General features: G+C 34.3%; 2 protein-coding genes across 2 annotated transcripts in view; one reads left to right on the top strand and one right to left on the bottom strand.

Moving 5' to 3' along the window:
- Window positions 1-9,740, bottom strand: part of LOC135153231 (uncharacterized) — a 29,742-nt gene extending 20,002 nt beyond the window's left edge. The window contains exon 1 of the mRNA XM_064095650.1: window positions 6,213-9,740. Coding sequence (XP_063951720.1) covers window positions 6,213-9,740 — 3,528 coding nt within the window. The remainder of the gene's footprint in view (window positions 1-6,212) is intronic.
- A 510-nt stretch (window positions 9,741-10,250) lies between these two features.
- Window positions 10,251-13,688, top strand: LOC135153305 (uncharacterized). Its single transcript, XM_064095852.1, has 3 exons — window positions 10,251-10,556; window positions 10,659-11,168; window positions 11,271-13,688. The coding sequence occupies exons 1-3, from the start codon at window positions 10,453-10,455 to the stop codon at window positions 11,698-11,700; spliced, it is 1,044 nt and encodes a 347-aa protein (XP_063951922.1). The 5' UTR covers window positions 10,251-10,452; the 3' UTR covers window positions 11,701-13,688.
- Window positions 13,689-20,854: the final 7,166 nt, after the last annotated feature.

The raw sequence follows: 20,854 nt of genomic DNA, 5'->3' as shown, positions 1-20,854 counted from the left end.
AAAGGAAGGCATGGGCCGAAATCCCAGGGGGGACGTGTCCCCCCTACTCAAAATAGTAGGGGGGACACAATATCAAATGTCCCCCCTACTATTTTTGTCTCGCCTGCATAGCAGAGCGAGACTATAGGCGCCGCTTTTCCGACGGCGACGGCGACGGCGGCGGCGGCGGCGGCGGCGACGGCGGCGGCGGCGGCGACGGCGACGGCGGCGTCAACATCAAATCTTAACCTAAGGTTAAGTTTTTGAAATGACATCATAACTTAAAAAGTATATGGGCCTAGTTAATGAAACTTAGACATAAGGTTAATCAAGTATTACTGAACATCCTGCTTGAGTTTTAGGTCACATGACCAAGGTCAAAGGTCATTTAGGGTCAATGAACTTAGCCTATGTTGGGGGAACCAATATTGAAATCTTAACCTAGGGTTAAGTTTTTCAAATGTCATCATAACTTAGAAAGTGTTTGGACCTAGTTCATGAAACTTACACATAAGGGTAGTGAAGTGTTACTGGATATCCTGCCTGAGTTTTAGGTCACATGACCAAGGTCAAAGGTCATTTAGGGTCAATGACCTTTGGTCATGTTGGTAGGTATTTGTTGAATTTCCATTGTAACTCTGAATTTTTATGGAGCTAGTTCATAAAACTTAGACATAAGAGTAATCATGTATCACTGAATATCCCGTGCAAGTTTCAGGTCATATGACCTAGGTCAGAGGTCATTGGGGTCAATGAACTTTGGTCATGTTGGGGGTATGTGTTTAATTTCCATTGTAACTTTGAATTTTTATGGAGGAAGTTCATGAAACTTAGACATAAGAGTAATCAAGTATTGCTGAATATCCTGTGCAAGTTTCATGTCACATGAACAAGGTCAAAGGTCATGTAGGATCAGTGAACTTTGGCTTTGTTTTAGGTATCTACATTGAAATCTTAACTATATAGTTTATGAAACTTGGATATACAAGTAATTCAATTATACATGTAGCTGTCATCTGGCATGATTTTCAAGTCGAGTAAAGAGTATGCATTTGTGTGAATTTCTTAACTAATTGTGTACATGTCTGTAAATGTGCATGAAAATGTATGTTCATGTTGTTATGTATCAAGTTATGATCTACATGTATTAAAGCCCAAATAATGATGTTTTGTTTGAAATTATCAAGGTTTTGGGTGAAATCATGAAAGTAAATTACACGTGTGATTGATGGTGGACCAACATTTAAAACTTACATGGTTAACTATAGAAAGTGGGTATATGGTTATTATATGGATAAAAACTGTGATTGTTTAGCCATTTTGCACTCACAATTAACTCATTATTTTCAGATAGACATGTAAAGTAGCTGTATGGTTATAGTACATGCTTACATGTAATGCTGTAAAGAGTTTGTGAGTGCAACATGTTACCAGCACCACGACGAGGACGCCAATCACAATATCATATCTTCCACAGCAAGTATTCTACAACAAAGAATTGATTGACATAACCATAAAATATCAAGATTTTTTTCTCTTTCATGGACTGTTAGAAAGCCTTGAACATTACCTATGATAGGCAGCGATCTAGCTTACCAAACAGTCTTTATGAAATTATTTTTTTGTAATTGATTATGACAAGTTTTTAAAAAGTAGATTTAGACCTACTTATGACTTTTGTTGCATGTTGTGGATGATATGAATGGTGCCATATGGTTCATAAATGAACCCTTTTTTGTTTAAATTTTATTGAAAATGACAATATAAAATACATAAACAGTAAACAAATGAAATTATGACAATGATTAGGTGTATGAAAGCCCTAGGGGGCTGGTCAAATATATTGCTGTACACATGCGTGACCAAAAAAACGTGTGCACTCGTTAAGAGTATCAAAAACTCAGATTTTCAAAAAAAGGGGTAGTTTTTAAAAACTGGTCAATCGCAGGATGAAACGTATTTTAAAATAGAGTATGTTTTTTTCCAAAGCTTTTTTTAAAGACTAGCTAAACGTGTTTAGGGTAGGTTTTTTTCCCAAGCTTTTTCTCCGGGGTCGTATTCTGGTGACAACTTGTTTAGGGGCCAAAATGTGTAAATAAAGCCCGCGAAAAACTCGTTTAGGGGGTGTTTGGAAATAATTTGGCCACGTGTGTGTACAGCAATACATTTGACTGCCCCCCCCCCCCCCGGTATGTAAGCTTAGTCTAAAATGTGATGCACAAGTAATAAGAACACAAGAGAAAATTATGCAGATACAGTATGGTCTGGAAATGATTAGTGGTGCTCAGCAGAAGGGAATAGAGGCTGGTACCATTGGTCTGCATGTATCATAAACAGTCTCTCTCTCTCTCTCTCTAGAGACCAATACTGTTTTTTTAAACGGTATTCATAATTTCAATTCTTGTTTTGAGGTATTAGGGAGTCTAGTTATCTTTTCTCTTTAACAGTTTTTTATCGAAACTTCTTTGAGGTACATGCAATTTGTACAAGCTGGTACAATTTGCAAACTTTTGCTTACATCAGGGTTGTACATCTAAACAAGAGTTGTAGTATTTTGAGTCAGTCTCTAACAATTGACGTTTATCAATCATTATACCATACTACAGGCTGTATTTTCATGCATTTACAAACAGTGTGTAGGGTTGAATAACGAAGTATACACTGTGCCAAGTGAACATAACTTCTCTACATTTTGATGATCTACCACATGGTAAAGGAAATGCCTCTCTTAAACTCATATAGCCTGCATGTATTATGAAATTTGTTGAAATACTTTCAATTATTTCATTGCATAATTCTAGCTCTATCCTTTTATTACCATTGGTTGTATATCTCAGAAAACAGTAGACTCTTATCTATATTTTATTCATTCAAGGGGTGAGAGTTTTTTTACTTTTAGGTAGGTGGTATCAGATAATAGTTACAAATCTCATATACTTGTAATATATACATGGATACACGTACAAACATGAAATGTCAGAATTTGGATTCTGTAATAATAATAAAAACAGAATGTCAAAACATTTTATCAAAAATATGAAAATAGACAGTGTCAGGAAAATAATTTACAGCTTGCTTTTTAATGACATTTATAAAAATAAGCACGTACATGTATGACTTTCATACAAAGCATTATCTAAGGTAGAGTTATGATTCACGGTAGATACATAGAATTAAAGCCAAAACAATAGCAGATTTGTAATTTTTAAAATCATGCATTCGGTGTAGTATTTTCAGTCAGTTTGTAACAATTAATGCTTATCAATCATACCATACTACCTGCATAATGATACATTTACAAACAGTGTGTAGGGTTTAAAGAAAAGGTATACACTGTGACAAATATACATAACTTCTCTTCACTTCCATGATCTACCACATATACTTGTAATATATACATGGATACACGTACAAACATGAAATGTCAGAATTTGGATTCTGTAATAATAATAAAAACAGAATGTCAAAACATTTTATCAAAAATATAAAAATAGACAGTGTCAGGAAAATAATTTACAGCTTGCTTTTTAATGACATTTATAAAAATAAGCACGTACATGTATGACTTTCATACAAAGCATTATCCAAGGTAGAGTTATGATTCACGGTAGATACATAGAATTAAAGCCAAAACAATAGCAGATTTGTAATTTTTAAAATCATGCATTCGGTGTAGTATTTTCAGTCAGTTTGTAACAATTAATGCTTATCAATCATACCATACTACCTGCATAATGATACATTTACAAACAGTGTGTAGGGTTTAAAGAAAAGGTATACACTGTGACAAATATACATAACTTCTCTTCACTTCCATGATCTACCACATATACTTGTAATATATACATGGATACACGTACAAACATGAAATGTCAGAATTTGGATTCTGTAATAATAATAAAAACAGAATGTCAAAACATTTTATCAAAAATATGAAAATAGACAGTGTCAGGAAAATAATTTACAGCTTGCTTTTTAATGACATTTATAAAAATAAGCATGTACATGTATGACTTTCATACAAAGCATTATCCAAGGTAGAGTTATGATTCACGGTAGATACATAGAATTAAAGCCAAAACAATAGCAGATTTGTAATTTTTAAAATCATGCATTCGGTGTAGTATTTTCAGTCAGTTTGTAACAATTAATGCTTATCAATCATACCATACTACCTGCATAATGATACATTTACAAACAGTGTGTAGGGTTTAAAGAAAAGGTATACACTGTGACAAATATACATAACTTCTCTTCACTTCCATGATCTACCACATGGTAAAGGAAATGCCTCTCTTGTAACTCATATAGCCTGCATGTATTATGAAATTTGTTGAAATACTTTCAATTATTTCATTGCATAATTCTAGCTCTATTTATCATTTTACTACCATTGGTACATATCTCAGAAAACAGTAGACTCTTATCTACATTTTATTCATTCAAGGGGTGAGAGTTTTTTTTTAACTTTTGGGTAGGTGGTATCAGATAATAGTTACAAATCTCAATATACTTGTAATATATACATGGATACACATACAAACATGAAATACCAGAATTTGGATTCTGTAATAATGATAATAAAAAGATAATGTCAAAACATTTTATTTTAAAAATATGAAAATAGACAGTGTCAGTGAAATATTTACAGCTTGCTTTTTAATGATATTTATAAAAACAAGCACGTACATGTATGACTTTCATACAAAGCACTATCCAAGGTAGACTTATGATTCATGGTAGATACATAGAATTAAAGCCAAAACAATAATAGCTGATTTGTAATTTGTAAAATCATCATGCATTCAGTGTAGTATTTTCAGTCAGTTTCTAACAATTGACGCTTATCAATCATTATACCATAATATCTGCATTTTGATACATTTACAAACAGTGTGTAGGGTTTAAAGAAAAGGTAAACACTGTGACAAGTATACATAACTTCTCTTCACTTCCATGATCTACCACATGGTAAAGATAATGCCTCTCCTTGATAAATTTCTTTCCAATCAAACAAACATTATTGTACTCTTTGTTTTTCTGTTATCTGATTTACCAATTATTTCACTCTCACTGTATAAAAGTTTGTACTTAGAAACACTTTGTTTTAAACTAGTCTTCTTTACCATACAAGATTATGTATTACTTGAAAGTTGTACACAGGATGAAGGGATAGCTACATATACCATCTTATGGTAACTGTAATGGCTTTCTAATGTCCCACTTGACAGTTTGTTTTCCTCAATATTTGTAAATACCAAGTCAATTGTTGTACATCCATTTGTTGTGAATTCACAAATAAGTTGTGTACATTTGAATAACTGTGTCATTGCATTCACAAGCTTTTGTTTGTTTGGAGTAGAAGTAAGCATATTGATATTGAAATCTCCCATGATAACAAGTGGTTCATTTGGGTTAATATAATTACCCAAGTGTTGTAGTGCTCTGTGAATTTTTCTCCAATTTTCTTTAGGACGACAATACATAGAAACCACTTGCAACTTAGGACTATGAGAAGGAAGCTGAACTACTGTCATTTCAATTGACTGGAAATTACATGGAACAACTGTACATTGCAAGCCTTTCCTGTGGTATACAGCACTTCCATAGTGTGTACGTTGTGAGCTAAAGTCATTTCTTGACGTCTTGAAATTATCCATTTCATACTCACATGCTTTATCCATAGAACACAGTTTTGTTTCAACAAATAAATTGATATCGGATACCTGTAAGTTGAAGTTTTTTTGTATGTCTTTCATATGAAGGTGCAATGACTGGCAGTTGTGGAAAGCTATTTTGACACAATCTTTTGGATAGTCATACAATGGCTTGTAGCAAAGAGTCATTGATTTAGACTGTCTCAAACGTTCCATTTCTGTCATCACATCATCTGAAACTTTGATATGAGCCAGGTTTAGAGGACCAATGATATGCAAATTTTGTAATGATGGCACTCTACTGAAAGCAACATAATGAAGATGGACAGCCTTTCTGTCAGGTAATTGGACAACTGCTCTATCTAGAGTGCTTCCTTGAGCTCTGTGTATTGTTTTAGCACATGCTAATTGGAGGGGGAATTGTTTTCTTGATACTTTCACTGCTTTGTATCTCCCAATTGCAAACTCTCTGGCTATTGGTTTAATTGGTGTCCAGGACTGATGAATCGCATTGTTGGTATGTTTTGGATATTCATGTCTCAGTTTGAGCCCTGTTTCTTCTGTCTCAAAAAGTACCCATACTATTTCCACATTCCCACTCTTGTCATATTGGAAATATTTTGAAACACATGCTGCTCCATTAACTAATCCATCTGCTGTGTCTATGTTGACAGTTAGTTCAGCTTTGAGCTCTAAAGCAAGATTGCATGTTTTAGATAGCCCCATTTCTTTGGCTTTGGCACATGACAAAACTTTTTGCTTGACTTCATCTGTGATATCACCAATAACTATGTCATGAGATGCCAAGACAGCTTGGTTTGCTACACTACTGTGTAATTGCTTGTTATGTGCATCAACAGCCTCATTGTGATACAACAAATGAGTGACATCAACTGGGTAATTCTCATCTTCTTTAGAGATTATTCTACCTTTTAGTAATTTAATGTCTTCTTTGGTTTGCTTGCCTTCTCTCATTCTGTTCAACAATGCTGCATAAGCTACATCTTCTTTTTGTCTCATAATGTCTGTTAATTCAAACAGCTCGAAGTTGTTGGTCCATACATTTGGTGCCAGAACTTCTGTACTTGATGTAGTAGTTGGATTTTTAAAAATCCAAGTGTCCATTACTGGCTGCAATTGGAAAAGATCGCCAATAGCTATAATACTGACACCTCCAAATGGTTTTGATACATTCATTACTTCTTGTAATCGTTGGTTTATGAAGCAAAACATCTTTGTTCCAACCATAGATATTTCGTCGATGAATACAAGCTTCAATTCACCAAGTTGGGTTCTGAGGGTGTTGCGTTTGTCATGTGATAAAGGTTTATAGCTAAAACCTTGGTTAGCAGGAATGCAAAATGCAGAATGGAGGGTTTGACCCCTGATCAAATAGGCTGCTTTACCAGTAGGTGCTGTGAGGAGTACCTTAATTACATCTGGATTACTACCAGATTCTGTGTTATAATGCCTCACAAGTGCCTGGTATAGTGACTTGATTACTCTTGTCTTTCCAACTCCTGCACCTCCACTCAAGAAGAGGAGTAACTGTTCATCTGAAGTTTTCACTTTGTTTAGTACATGATTAAAGAATTCAGATTGCTTTTGATTAAGAGAAGAAACAATTTCCCTGAATTTACTATCAGACAATCTATTTCTGATTCTCTCTTCTTGCATGTCTGTTCCAGTCGATTGTATACCCAATTCAGAAGCAATATCATAGCTAGTGAAGAGATCTTCACCTTCTATAGCATTTCTATCTTTGCCAAACTTATTTGCATTTATCTCATTAATATGTTCATTGCAAGGAGCTACATTATGAAGGTTTTCTTCATTTGAGTCATTAAGCAGTTTTTGTTCAGCCATATCTAACTCTTCAGCATACTGGTTGTACTCTTTCTGTTTTTCTTCTATTACTTGTTTTACCATTTGGTATCTTTCTTCATATGTTTGGCAGTTTCCAATGATTTCACTCTCACTGATGTAAGGGTAAAAGAGCATCAAATTTTCTCTGTAGTAATTTTCTGGATCTTTTTCTTTGTCATATCTCACATATCGTATCACTTTTTGCTTTTTCCTTCGTTTCATAATCACTGTGTTTGAGATTTTCAATTCACCAAGACATGTTTGTTTATTTTGATATAGATCAGAGTCATCAGGTTCATCTTCTTTGTTATCATCACTGTCTGTTTCAGGCAGTTCTAATTCATGCACTTTTCTCTTCTTCTTGAACTGTACTTTTTTCATATCATACCATGCAATGAAATCTGCTAAGCACATGTCCCGGGCCTTCCTTGGCCGTTCTGAGTATCTCTTGATGTTATTGCTGCACTGAATGTCTTCACTATCAGCAGGCAAAGCATCAAGTTGCTCTGAAGGTTTGAGTATAAAAGGTCTCTGATCTGGAGGTGAAGTGTTAACAAATGCATGCCCACATGATGAATGCTTTAGTGGCATTTGTAGAGAGAGATATATTGCTTCAGGTGCACTAATCTCAACATGTTTAAGAAATTTGTTTCCAATCAAACGAACTTGATCTTTGATATCAGTTGATCCTTTTCTAGCTTCATCACATGTTCGTCTCAAGAGTTCACTCATGCCTCTTTGGCCTTTAGAAACATAGTTCACAACATACATTGCACAAGCATAAGCATTGGTAATGAATTGTATGTCTGTATTTGCTTGCCATGCCTGTAGTACAGCAGGGTTATACGCATTCACACGTACATTGCATGGTTCTCGTTTGAGAAACACCTTTGAAGCTGAAATAGAACTTCTGATTGCAAGCTCATAATCATCAGGTGAAATGCCAAAATGGTCAAGAAACAGTTGAAGAGTAAGTTGCTGGATTTCAGGTTTGTTTAGTTCAATTTGTATTTCTTTCCATTTCTGTTTATGTAACTGCTTTTCTTTGTCTTCCATTTCAACTGGCAGAGGTTGTAAGATCTTTGTAGACTCCATAGGAGGCAATGGGAAATTGAACCTGCACACTTTACCCTTTTTTCGACAAGTATGTGTGTGTCTGTGACATTGCAGTTTTTTCAAGTTCTCATTTACACCCAAACTTTGTCCGTCTGTTTCAATGAAGTTGTCAATGTAATTTTCAATGTCTGAATTTGAATCTATCTCAAATTTAGGGGCCCCATTCACCCACAGAAGACTGTGCAGATGGGCTGATCCTCTATGTTGGAACTCTATCCTGTAGAAATGTTCTGAAATTTTCCCAAGTGGCTCACATGAACCTTGAAGGAAATTTTGATAGAATTTTTTCACTCTGTGATCAAAATATCTTGTGACAGTGACAGGATCTGATCGAATAAGTCTATTTTTTGTTTCCCAAGTGAAACTTGAAACATCTTCCGCACTATACTGTTTGTTGTCAACAAGTTTACCCAAAGATATTAAGAGATCAGTCCAATGTGACTCAGCAGAAGACAAAGAAATAAACCATGTTGGTAATCCTAACTGTCTAATCATTGCAAACAAATCCTTTTTGGCTGTTTCCCAGTATGGTGGAGATCCTCTTAAAGTTCTGAAAATTCTATATCCTTCATCTAATTTGACCATGGAGTCAACAACATCTTGTTGTTTGACATCTCCTGCAGTATATGACTTGCCTGATGTTTTAACCCGCCTGAGTGAAAGCCATATCTTATCTTTGATCTGTTTCATTTGGAGTTTCTTGCATTTGAAAAAGATGTTTGTTACAGATTTTGCTGCTCTTCGATCAGAATGTCGTAATTCTAATTTGCAGATATCACTGTACTTGAGAGGTATTTCTCTATCTTTGTTACTTGGCCTTCGTTCCCCACAAAATATAGTTGGAAATGATAATTCCTCAATATCAGCCTGTAATGAACTAATTGGTATATTTCCCTCACTGGGTGCAAAAGAGAGAATGTTTTGTTGATCATCAACATTTTGTGGATACAACATAGTGTCCAAACTTCCAACAGGTTCTTTTTCATCAATTTCACTCCAATCAGAGTCACTATCTTTTTCTTTCTCCTCGGTTTGGGAAGCAGAAACATTAACTGCAGTAGGTACTATGTTATCTTCACAAGTGCTCTCTTCAAGAAACTCTTTCCATTGAGTTTTATGCATTTCTGCAACATGAGTTGGCCAAAATTCATCTAAACCGTCTGTAACATATTGTTTAAACAGAGGTTGTTTCACTAAGTATTTTGTTGCTTCAAAACACTTCTGTGGTCTGATGTTTTCAAACATGTAATGACTTTTGTACCGAAGACGTTTCTTTAGTTTTACAGGGATGGTATGTGAATCATTAATAGAGCGAGGCAGTGAATTTACAATTGAAATATTGTTGGCAGGAACATTAACAACATTCCCACGAATTCCAACTTGTCCACCACTTGGCAACTCACGAAGTTGGAAAAATGTATTTACTGGGGAAACAAGCCTCTCTTCAAGTGGGTTTAGTTGTAGCTCTGTTGGACAATGAGGAAATCCAGTTCTATTAGCTGAAGAAAGTGGGGGGAGTTTATTCTTTAGCATCCAACTTTGACAAGTGTGGCAAATCCATTCTTTGCCTTCAACACTTAATGTTCCAGTGATGCACTTTGAGTGAAGAGATTTATCAGTATTCCTAACAACAAACACATCATTAACAGACTGTTTAAACCATAGCTGCTTGCAGCATGTGCATATATACTCACATGCTACTGATACTGCTTCTTTAAAGTGCTCCACAAGTTCATCAATTGTATTGGAGGGAAATCTGTTGCTTTGTTTACGTAAAGCGTCATCTTTAGATTCTTTCTCTCTGTATGCTGGATTGCTTCTCCTTTGTTTGTTGATGTTTCTCTCAAATTCTTGGAATGACGGAGCTCTTCTTCTCTTTCTATTGTTTCTTTTTTCAATTTCTTTATACACAGGATCTCTTCTTCTTGTCTTGTTGATGTTACTCTCGAATTCTTGAAAAGACGGATCTTCTCGTCTTCTTTTGTTTTTTGTTTTTTCAATTTCTTTGTATTCCGGATCTTGTCGTCTTCTCTTATTGAGGTTACTCTCAAACTCTTGGAAGGATAGATCTTTTCTTCTTCTTTTGTTTTTTCTTTGTTCATTTTCTTTGTATTCCGGATCTTGTCGTCTTCTCTTCTTGAGGTTACTCTCAAACTCTTGGAAGGATGGATCTTTTCTTCTTCTTTTGCTTTTTCTTTGTTCATTTTCTTTGTATTCCGGATCTTGTCGTCTTCTCTTCTTGAGGTTACTCTCAAACTCTTGGAAGGATGGATCTTTTCTTCTTCTTTTGTTTTTTCTTTGTTCATTTTCTTTGTATTCCGGATCTTGTCGTCTTCTCTTCTTGAGGTTACTCTCAAACTCTTGGAAGGATGGATCTTTTCTTCTTCTTTTGTTTTCTCTTTGTTCATTTTCTTTGTATTCCGGATCTTGTCGTCTTCTCTTACTGAGGTTACTCTCAAACTCTTGGAAGGATGGATCTTTTCTTCTTCTTTTGTTTTCTCTTTGTTCATTTTCTTTGTATTCCGGATCTTGTCGTCTTCTCTTCTTGAGGTTACTCTCAAACTCTTGGAAGGATGGATCTTTTCTTCTTCTTTTGTTTTCTCTTTGTTCATTTTCTTTGTATTCCGGATCTTGTCGTCTTCTCTTCTTGAGGTTACTCTCAAACTCTTGGAAGGATAGATCTTTTCTTCTTCTTTTGTTTTCTCTTTGTTCATTTTCTTTGTATTCCGGATCTTGTCGTCTTCTCTTATTGAGGTTACTCTCAAACTCTTGGAAGGATAGATCTTTTCTTCTTCTTTTGTTTTCTCTTTGTTCATTTTCTCTGTATTCCGGATCTTGTCGTCTTCTCTTATTGAGGTTACTCTCAAACTCTTGGAAGGTTAGATCTTTTCTTCTCTTTCTATTGTTTCTTTGTTCATTTTCTTTGTATTCTGGATCTTGTCGTCTTCTCTTATTGAGGTTTTTCTCAAATTCTTTGAAGGACAAATCTCTTCTCCTCTTTCTGTTTGCACTTTGTTCACTTTCCTTATATTGTGGGTCTCTTCTTTTCTCCTTTCTGAGTGTCCTTTCTAATTTTGTATAGGAAGAATTCTGTCTTTGCTTACGCTTGTATTCCATCATATAGGTCTTTCTTAGGTTTTGAGACAAGTGTGTATTAGCAACATTTTGTCCAATTGACCTTGATAGCTCTTGAAAGTTTGCTTGAGAAACAAAGTATGAACTGAGAGTGTCTAATCTTTCAGTTGGGAATGGTATAACTTTGCCTTGCTGTAAGCACAATTTGAGATGTTGTCTGATTTGTGAATTGTCAAATCTTTGAGTTTGTGGAGGCACATTGAACAGACAGCTAAATGCAGCAGCTATTGCAAAAGCTCCACAAGCTGGTTCAGTTTGTTGGGTTATTGGAATGTACTCTATATGCACAGCTGTTCCATACAATAGATTGATTTGAGGCATTAAATGCTTAATTCTGTCCTGTGAAGACAATGAATCATACACAGATACTCGATTGGTGGAAGGGTCATATGAGGATGTGACCCAATGGTTATCAACATGATGGAAGTTGATACAATGTTTATCTCTAGGAATATCAATAGAAACTCCTTTAGAAAGAAGAACTTTCATGGCTGCAGGTGTCACTTGTCCAATGTATTGATCTAGTTGTGGACTATGATTTTTCATAATTGATACAGCTTGTTGTATGACATCATCAGGGATGTATGCTGCGTATTCATCCACTGAACTCATAGATTCTTTATTTAGATTCGACAAGGATAAGTGTTTTTTGTGAGTATTATTATTACTGATTGCAGTCAGTTCTTCTTTCCGTTGCTGAGTATTCACACTGCCAATATTACTCTGACCATGAGCACTTGATAAAATGCTATGACTCGGGGTTTTATCATTCTTGTTCACAGTGGTAGTGCATTTGTGACTTTTAAACTTTTGATAAGTACTAAACCTTAGGTTGCAAGCATGACAGTATGAGCATTTATGCTGAAGAAGTCTTTTCTGGGTTGAAAAGCTTTTACAGCAGTTAGTACATTTACAACTTCTTAATTCGTCACAGAGATCTTGATCATTAGAAGGTACTTGTTTAATGCACTTATGTAAGCTTATTTTTTGCTTGGAAGGAAAAACATTTCCACATTGTTGACATAAACAACATTTGTGTAGTTTCATCTTTTGCTTGGTGGAGAAATCTTGCCCACATTGTTTACACAAAGTGCATGTATGACTTCTGAAAGCTTTCAAATACTTGTAAGTTTGAGTGCATTCATTGCATGTGAATATGTTGCCATTGTATATATGGCTCCCTCTATTTCCTACAAGAAAATGATCTTCGTGGAATCTTTGTGTCAGTGAGGAAATAATACAAGTGACATTGTTAAAAGAAATATAACAGAACGCGAACAGCGTCAGGGTAAACATGTAAACAAAATAAGACATCCTTATATATAGTCAAGGTTATAATTGAGTATCAGGAGAATCTAGTTGAGATTACAAATGAGAAACCTCTGGAAAGTGACTTTGTTCATTTCTCCTTTACAGATGCCTTTCAGTAGTATCCATATACCGCAAGCAAAGTACTGTCAAGTGTAGGATTCTTTCTGTTTCAGTCAGTGCATTGAAGTGTTGCCCACGCAAAAAAAAACTTGGAATACTTTGTATCCTGCAGTCTGAGGTAAAAAAAAGAAAATCATTGACTTTTAACACTGTACAATGTGTCTGTTCATACAAGGCCAAGGCTAAATATCTACTTTTGAGAGATTTTGAGTAGGTGTAATTCTATACTGATTAGCAATGAATTGATAAGTAATTCTGTTAAATGCCATTAATTATGATTATCCTCATTAACATCATCTCCATCTTTTTAATCAATTATTTCTTGAGTATTTATGATATAAATTGATATTATTGGGGTTATCATTCTTTTTTATCACCATTATTACATTATTCATGTATTATTAATTTGTTTGTGTATGAAATGATAATAATTGCTTTTTATTTAAATAAGCGGTAATTTTAAAACGAAATTCAATCTTTGTCATAAAATGATGTGTCAAAGTGAAAGAAAATAAGAAAAGAGAATAGTGAAAGTTTAGCTTATTTTTGGCCGTAAAAATAAAATTCATCAAATGTGATTGAAACTGTCTTTTTGTTACCGTCACTGCATTTTTAAACTAAATGTAATTATACTGACAAAGATTTTGTTAATGATATAAATTTGTTCAATCCTTGGCCCAATAACTTTTGAACATTTTGTATCCTGCAATTGAGAATAGAAGACTGTTCATACTGAAACACTATAATGCCTTTATATACACCAAATGGTTATTTGCAGTTTGCATAAAGATATAGACAAATCCTGATGCTTTTGAAGTATATTGTATTTCTAAGAAAAGAATTAAGTACCAAAATAATGCAAAGTTTGATGTATTCAAATTTCTTACCAAATTGATTTGATTCTACAGAAAATTTTCCCCTTTATTTTGCACATTACACATGTTTTTTTGTGTCTAATGTTGAGATTTGATGTAATCTTTATGTAAATGCAAAATCTATTTAGCTTAAAGTTTTGAGTACTCTTGATCTCATTGATAAGTACATACATGTATTTAGTCATGTGCTCGTACATCAGATCAATGTACTCGAATTCACAGTTGAATACCTACATGTAATTGTAATTAAACTCGTTTTTCATCTCATTTTGACATACTTTTGCAAGTTGAATTCCATCTAATTTTATCTTATGATACTAAATAATGAAGGTATAGTATAATTCATTATCATTTTAATAACACACTGAAGTTTAGATTAAAACCTTCATTCATTTAGTAGCTTTCTCAATTATAATTTTAAACTGGAAAAGTGTTTACCATATGATTAGTGATGAAAAGATTTTTCAAACTTGAATTTGCTTGAAATCAACCTCATCAAACAGATCACCTGTAATTCAAAATACAGAAGAAAAAAATTTGTCAAAATTAGAATACTCATTCACTGTCAATTCAAATGATTGTTTGCTTTTTGCATACAGATTATAAACATTAAGACCTAGTATTCTATAATAGAAATACATTTTGTTTTAATTTCCAGTTTAAATATGCAATCTAAGTTTGTTTTATTAGTATTTCACTTTTCAAAACATTTTAAATTACATAGAACAAGTGTTTTTGCCTAAGATTATTAAGTGCCAAATCAAATGAAACTAAAATACGAATCGGTTTCTAATTTTCCTTTGATGTTATTAATCTGACCTTTGCACAAGAATTTATTTTCTTATTGAATTTGTAATAACCTGTATGCAAATTACAAAACAACCATTTGCAATATATAATTTAAGTACTCTTGCTTATATAAATCTACACACACTTTCAATTAGCAGTTCTGTGTACATTTACATAAATGAAAATACTCAAATTATGATTATAATGATCCTTTAGCCATACTGCTTTCAGTTTATTTAATTCATTTGTTGCATTTGATGATATTCAGCATTTATAATTTTCAATAATCTTCAGAAATAATTCATCTTAATTTTCATTTGTTTTCTTTATATTTGTAATGAATCTGAGAGCAATATGTTACCGGCACTACGACTGGGACGCGGACCATCAAATCATAGCATGTTCAACTTTGCAACAGACTTGTTACCTATTGGACATACTTTGATTAGTGCCATATTGTTTTTTTTTTAATTCTTTTATTTTCATACAACATTACTATATTACTTAATACAAAACTGACTAAAACAAATATGCATAATACAATACCAAAATATGAAGAAACACAATATAAACCTTGTTTCCAAAAACATGAATGTTACATGTAGCTACACTTTGATAAAACAATGTCATTTACTGGTAAAAAGCTCTTACAAAATTCTTTCAGTACTATACTTTGTTGTTAGAATACATATCTTCTTACACTTTGATATTTATTATTTAATCTTTCATTAGCAGATTGATGTTAAAACAAACCTGGTACAGTAATCATTTTGTGAATTTCACCTGAGATAAATACTGTATGAAATTGCTTAAGGAATTGGGTCTTTTTTTTGCCAGCCTTATTTGGATATGTTCGTTTACAAGGAGCTACATTATGAAGGATTTGTTCATTAGAGTCATTAAGCAGTTGCTGTTTAGTCATGTCTAATTCTTCAGCATGCTGCATTGTATTCTCTTTGTATTCTTCTATTTCTTCTTTATCCAATTGTTATCTTTCTTCATATAATTGGCAGTTGCCATTTATTTCACTCTTGATGATATATTGGCAGAACATCAAATTTTCTCTGCAGTAATTTTCTCGATCTTTTTTGTCGTATCTCACATACTATCTAATTTAATCTGTATTTCTTTCCATGTCTGTTTATGCAACTATTTTTTTGTCTTTCATATCATTTAAAAAAAATTTAAGATTGTTGTAGATTCCATAGGGGGCAAAGTGATATTTAACTTCCACACTTATCATTTCTTCTGCCAAGTATAAGTATATCTGTCACATTGCAATTTTTGAAGTTCTCATTTACTACCCAAACTTTTTTTCGTCTGTTGTAATGAAGCTGTCAATGTAATTTTCAATGACTCAATTTGAATCTATCTCAAATTTAGGGCCCCCCCCCCCCCATTCACCCACAGAACACTCTGCAGATGGGCTGATCTTTTGTGTTATAACTGTATCCTGTAGAAATGTTCTCTAATTTTCGCAAGTGGTTGACATGAAATTTGAAGAAAATTTTGATAGAATTTTTTTCACTCTGTGATCAAAATATCTTGTGACAGTGATAGGATCCGATCAAAATAAGTCTAGTTTTTATTTCCCAAGTGAAACTTGAAATATTTTCTGCACTGTATTGTTGTTAACAAGTTTACCCAAAGATATTAAGAGATCATGCAGTCCAATGTGACTCGGCAGAAGACAAAGAAATAAACCATGTTGGTAATCCTAACTGTCTAATCATTGCAAACAAATCCTTTTTGGCTGTTTCCCAGTATGGTGGAGATCCTCTTAAAGTTCTGAAAATTCTATATCCTTCATCTAATTTGACCATGGAGTCAACAACATCTTGTTGTCTGACATCTCCTGCAGTATATGACTTGCCTGATGTTTTAACCCGCCTGAGTAAAAACCATATCTTATCTTTGATCTGTTTCATTTGGAGTTTCTTGCATTTGAAAAAGATGTTTGTTACAGATTTTGCTGCTCTCCGGTCAGAATGTTGTAATTCTAATTTACAGATATCACTGTACTTGAGAGGTATTTCTCTATCTTTGTTACTTGGCCTTCGTTCCCCACAGAATATAGTTGGAAATGATAATTCCTCAATATCAGCCTGTAATGAACTAATTGGTACATTTTTTGTCACTGGGTACAAAAGAGATAATGCTTTGTTGATCATCAACATTTTGTGGATACATCATAGTGTCTAAACTTCTAACAGGTTCTTTTCATCAATATCACTCCAGTGACAGTCACTATCTTTTTCTTCTTGCTCTGTTTGAGAAGTAGAAACATCAACTTTACTGTGTATTATGGTATCTTTACAAGAGCTTTTTTTCAAAAACTCTTTCCATTGAGTTTTATGCATTTCTGCCACATGAAAATTCATCTAAACCATCTGTAATATATTTAAACAGAGGTTGTTTCACCAAGTATTTTGTTGCTTCAAAACACTTCTATGATCTGATATTTTCAAACAAGTAATGACTTTTGTACCGAAGACATTTCTTTAGTTTTACAGGGATGGTATGTGAATCATTAATAGAGCGAGGCAGTGAATTTACAATTGAAATATTGTTGGCAGGAACATTAACAACATTCCCACGAATTCCAACTTGTCCACCACTTGGCAACTCACGAAGTTGGAAAAATGTATTTACTGGGGAAACAAGCCTCTCTTCAAGTGGGTTTAGTTGTAGCTCTGTTGGACAATGAGGAAATCCAGTTCTATTAGCTGAAGAAAGTGGGGGGAGTTTATTCTTTAGCATCCAACTTTGACAAGTGTGGCAAATCCATTCTTTGCCTTCAACACTTAATGTTCCAGTGATGCACTTTGAGTGAAGAGATTTATCAGTATTCCTAACAACAAACACATCATTAACAGACTGTTTAAACCATAGCTGCTTGCAGCATGTGCATATATACTCACATGCTACTGATACTGCTTCTTTAAAGTGCTCCACAAGTTCATCAATTGTATTGGAGGGAAATCTGTTGCTTTGTTTACGTAAAGCGTCATCTTTAGATTCTTTCTCTCTGTATGCTGGATTGCTTCTCCTTTGTTTGTTGATGTTTCTCTCAAATTCTTGGAATGACGGAGCTCTTCTTCTCTTTCTATTGTTTCTTTTTTCAATTTCTTTATACACAGGATCTCTTCTTCTTGTCTTGTTGATGTTACTCTCGAATTCTTGAAAAGACGGATCTTCTCGTCTTCTTTTGTTTTTTGTTTTTTCAATTTCTTTGTATTCCGGATCTTGTCGTCTTCTCTTATTGAGGTTACTCTCAATCTCATTTCAGTCTCCTTACTTCACACAAACAAAAGAAAACAAAATTGTTTGTTATATTTGTAATCAATTTGTTTAATAATTGTTTTACTCTTGGGAGAGTGCGGTCACCGACACCTCAAAAACAAATAACACTTTCGTCCTCAAATTAACAACACCTCGAAAACATAATGCAACAACTGGCATCTAACTCAGCTTGCATGCTGATTTGAATTACTAAGACTATACTAGTAATCGTCATGATTACAATTTCTAAAGAACATTGCTCTCGTATATAACATGTATAATGGTTACATATTCATGAAACATCAATATTATTTTGACATCTTAGTGGTCGTATGTCAGTTACACTGAACTGCACGATGCATTTCCTTAATAATTAGAATTATGAAACGATAATCAAAATATTGAATTATCGAATCTTAGAAATTGAGTTATCATTCAACGTGATAACTGTAAGATTTTGCTTGCGTACTGCAAGCAAAACCATGGACCTTGAGATAGGCGAAAACAGAGCTAAACCAAATAAGGAAAATTCTCTGAAATTCCTATCCGACCCCATTAAGGCGATCGAGCAAACAAAGAAAATAGCTCCAAGGTCATCCTACGTTTTTACTAATCCTTTCCGATTTTTGTACAGAAATAAATTGTTTGACCCCCTAAAATATGGTTTTATAAATCTCTGCGATAAAATAATTCTTGGGGGAAAAAATATGCTACTGCCCTGTATGGTGTGATGACCGCGAATGAAAGCTAACCCGAAATCTCCCTTCCACCTAACATAGCAACAATAGCATGTTGCGTAATCACATGCAATTCAACATTCCCCCTCAAATGAGATAACAATTCTCTTTCTATACAATGCTAAGAGAATTTTACAAACTCTTGGAAGGATAGATCTTTTCTTCTTCTTTTGTTTTTTCTTTGTTCATTTTCTTTGTATTCCGGATCTTGTCTTCTACTCTTCTTGAGGTTACTCTCAAACTCTTGGAAGGATAGATCTTTTCTTCTTCTTTTGTTTTTTCTTTGTTCATTTTCTTTGTATTCCGGATCTTGTCTTCTACTCTTCTTGAGGTTACTCTCAAACTCTTGGAAGGACGGATCTCTTCTTCTTCTCTTGTTTTTTCTTCTTTCATTTTCTTTGTATTCCGGATCTTGTCTTCTACTCTTCTTGAGGTTACTCTCAAACTCTTGGAAGGACGGATCTCTTCTTCTTCTCTTGTTTTTTCTTCTTTCATTTTCTTTGTATTCCGGATCTTGTCTTCTACTCTTCTTGAGGTTACTCTCAAACTCTTGGAAGGACGGATCTTTTCTTCTTGTTTTGTTTTTTCTTTGTTCATTATCTTTGTATTCCGGATCTTGTCTTCTACTCTTCTTGAGGTTACTCTCAAACTCTTGGAAGGACGGATCTCTTCTCCTCTTTCTGTTTGCACTTTGTTCATTTTCCTTATATTGTGGGTCTCTTCTTTTCTCCTTTCTGAGTGTCCTTTCTAATTTTGTATAGGAAGAATTCTGTCTTTGCTTACGCTTGTATTCCATCATATAGGTCTTTCTTAGGTTTTGAGACATTTGTGTATTGTTAGCAACATTTTGTCCATATGACCTTGATAGCTCCTGAAAGTTTGCTTGAAAAACAAAGTATGAACTGAGAGTGTCTAGTCTTTCAGTTGGGAACGGTATAACTTTGCCTTGCTGTAAGCACAATTTGAGATGTTGTCTCATTTGTGAATTGTCAAATCTTTGAGTTTGTGGTGGCACGTTGAAAAGACAACTAAAGGCAGCAGCTATTGCAAAAGCTCCACAAGCTGGTTCAGTTTGTTGAGTTATTGGAATGTACTCTATATGCACAGCTGTTCCATACAATAGATTGATTTGAGGCATTAGATGCTTAATTCTGTCCTGTGAAGACAATGAATCATACACAGATACTTGATTGATGGAAGGATCATATGAGGATGTGACCCAATGGTTATCAACATGATGGAAATTGATACAGTGTTTATCTCTCGGAATATCAATAGAAACTCCTTTAGAAAGAAGAACTTTCATTGCTGCAGGTGTCACTTGTCCAATGTATTGATCTAGTTGTGGACTATGATTTTTCATAATTGATACAGCTTGTTGTATGACATCATCAGGGATGTATGCTGCGTATTCATCCACTGAACTCATAGATTCTTTATTTAGATTGAATAAGGATAAACATTTTTTATGAGTATCATTACCACTGATTGCAGTAAGTTCTTCTTTCTGTTGCTGAGTATTCACACTGCCAATATTACTCTGACAATGAGCAGTTGATAAAATGCTATGACTTGGGGTTTTATCATTTTTGTTCACAGTAGTAGTGCATTTGTGACTTTTAAACTTTTGATAAGTACTAAACCTTAGGTTGCAAGCATGACAATATGAGCATTTATGCTGAAGAAGGCCCCTGTTACATCTGAAAGTTTCCTACCCGAGACCCGACCGAGTCCACTTGCAACCTTGACTGGATTATTGGTGGATTAGCTTCGCGAACGGACCGAGTCCGAAATGTGGTCTGTTTACATCACAGCGTTCATTCCCTCCCCTATCGGTACGGTTTCGAGCGGTATCCGATTGCTGACACCAAATGGCACTCTCGATCTAGGCTCTGAATAATTTGCGCGCGCTAATTGAAGTTGTTTACATTTCGTTATTCTGGAAGCATGCTGATGATCCCAGCAGTCGTTGAAGATATGATCGATT

The sequence above is a fragment of the Lytechinus pictus genome, chromosome 2 (assembly GCF_037042905.1).
Source record: "Lytechinus pictus isolate F3 Inbred chromosome 2, Lp3.0, whole genome shotgun sequence".
Classification (NCBI taxonomy): domain Eukaryota; kingdom Metazoa; phylum Echinodermata; class Echinoidea; order Temnopleuroida; family Toxopneustidae; genus Lytechinus; species Lytechinus pictus.
This window is presented reverse-complemented; position numbering and strand designations above follow the sequence as displayed.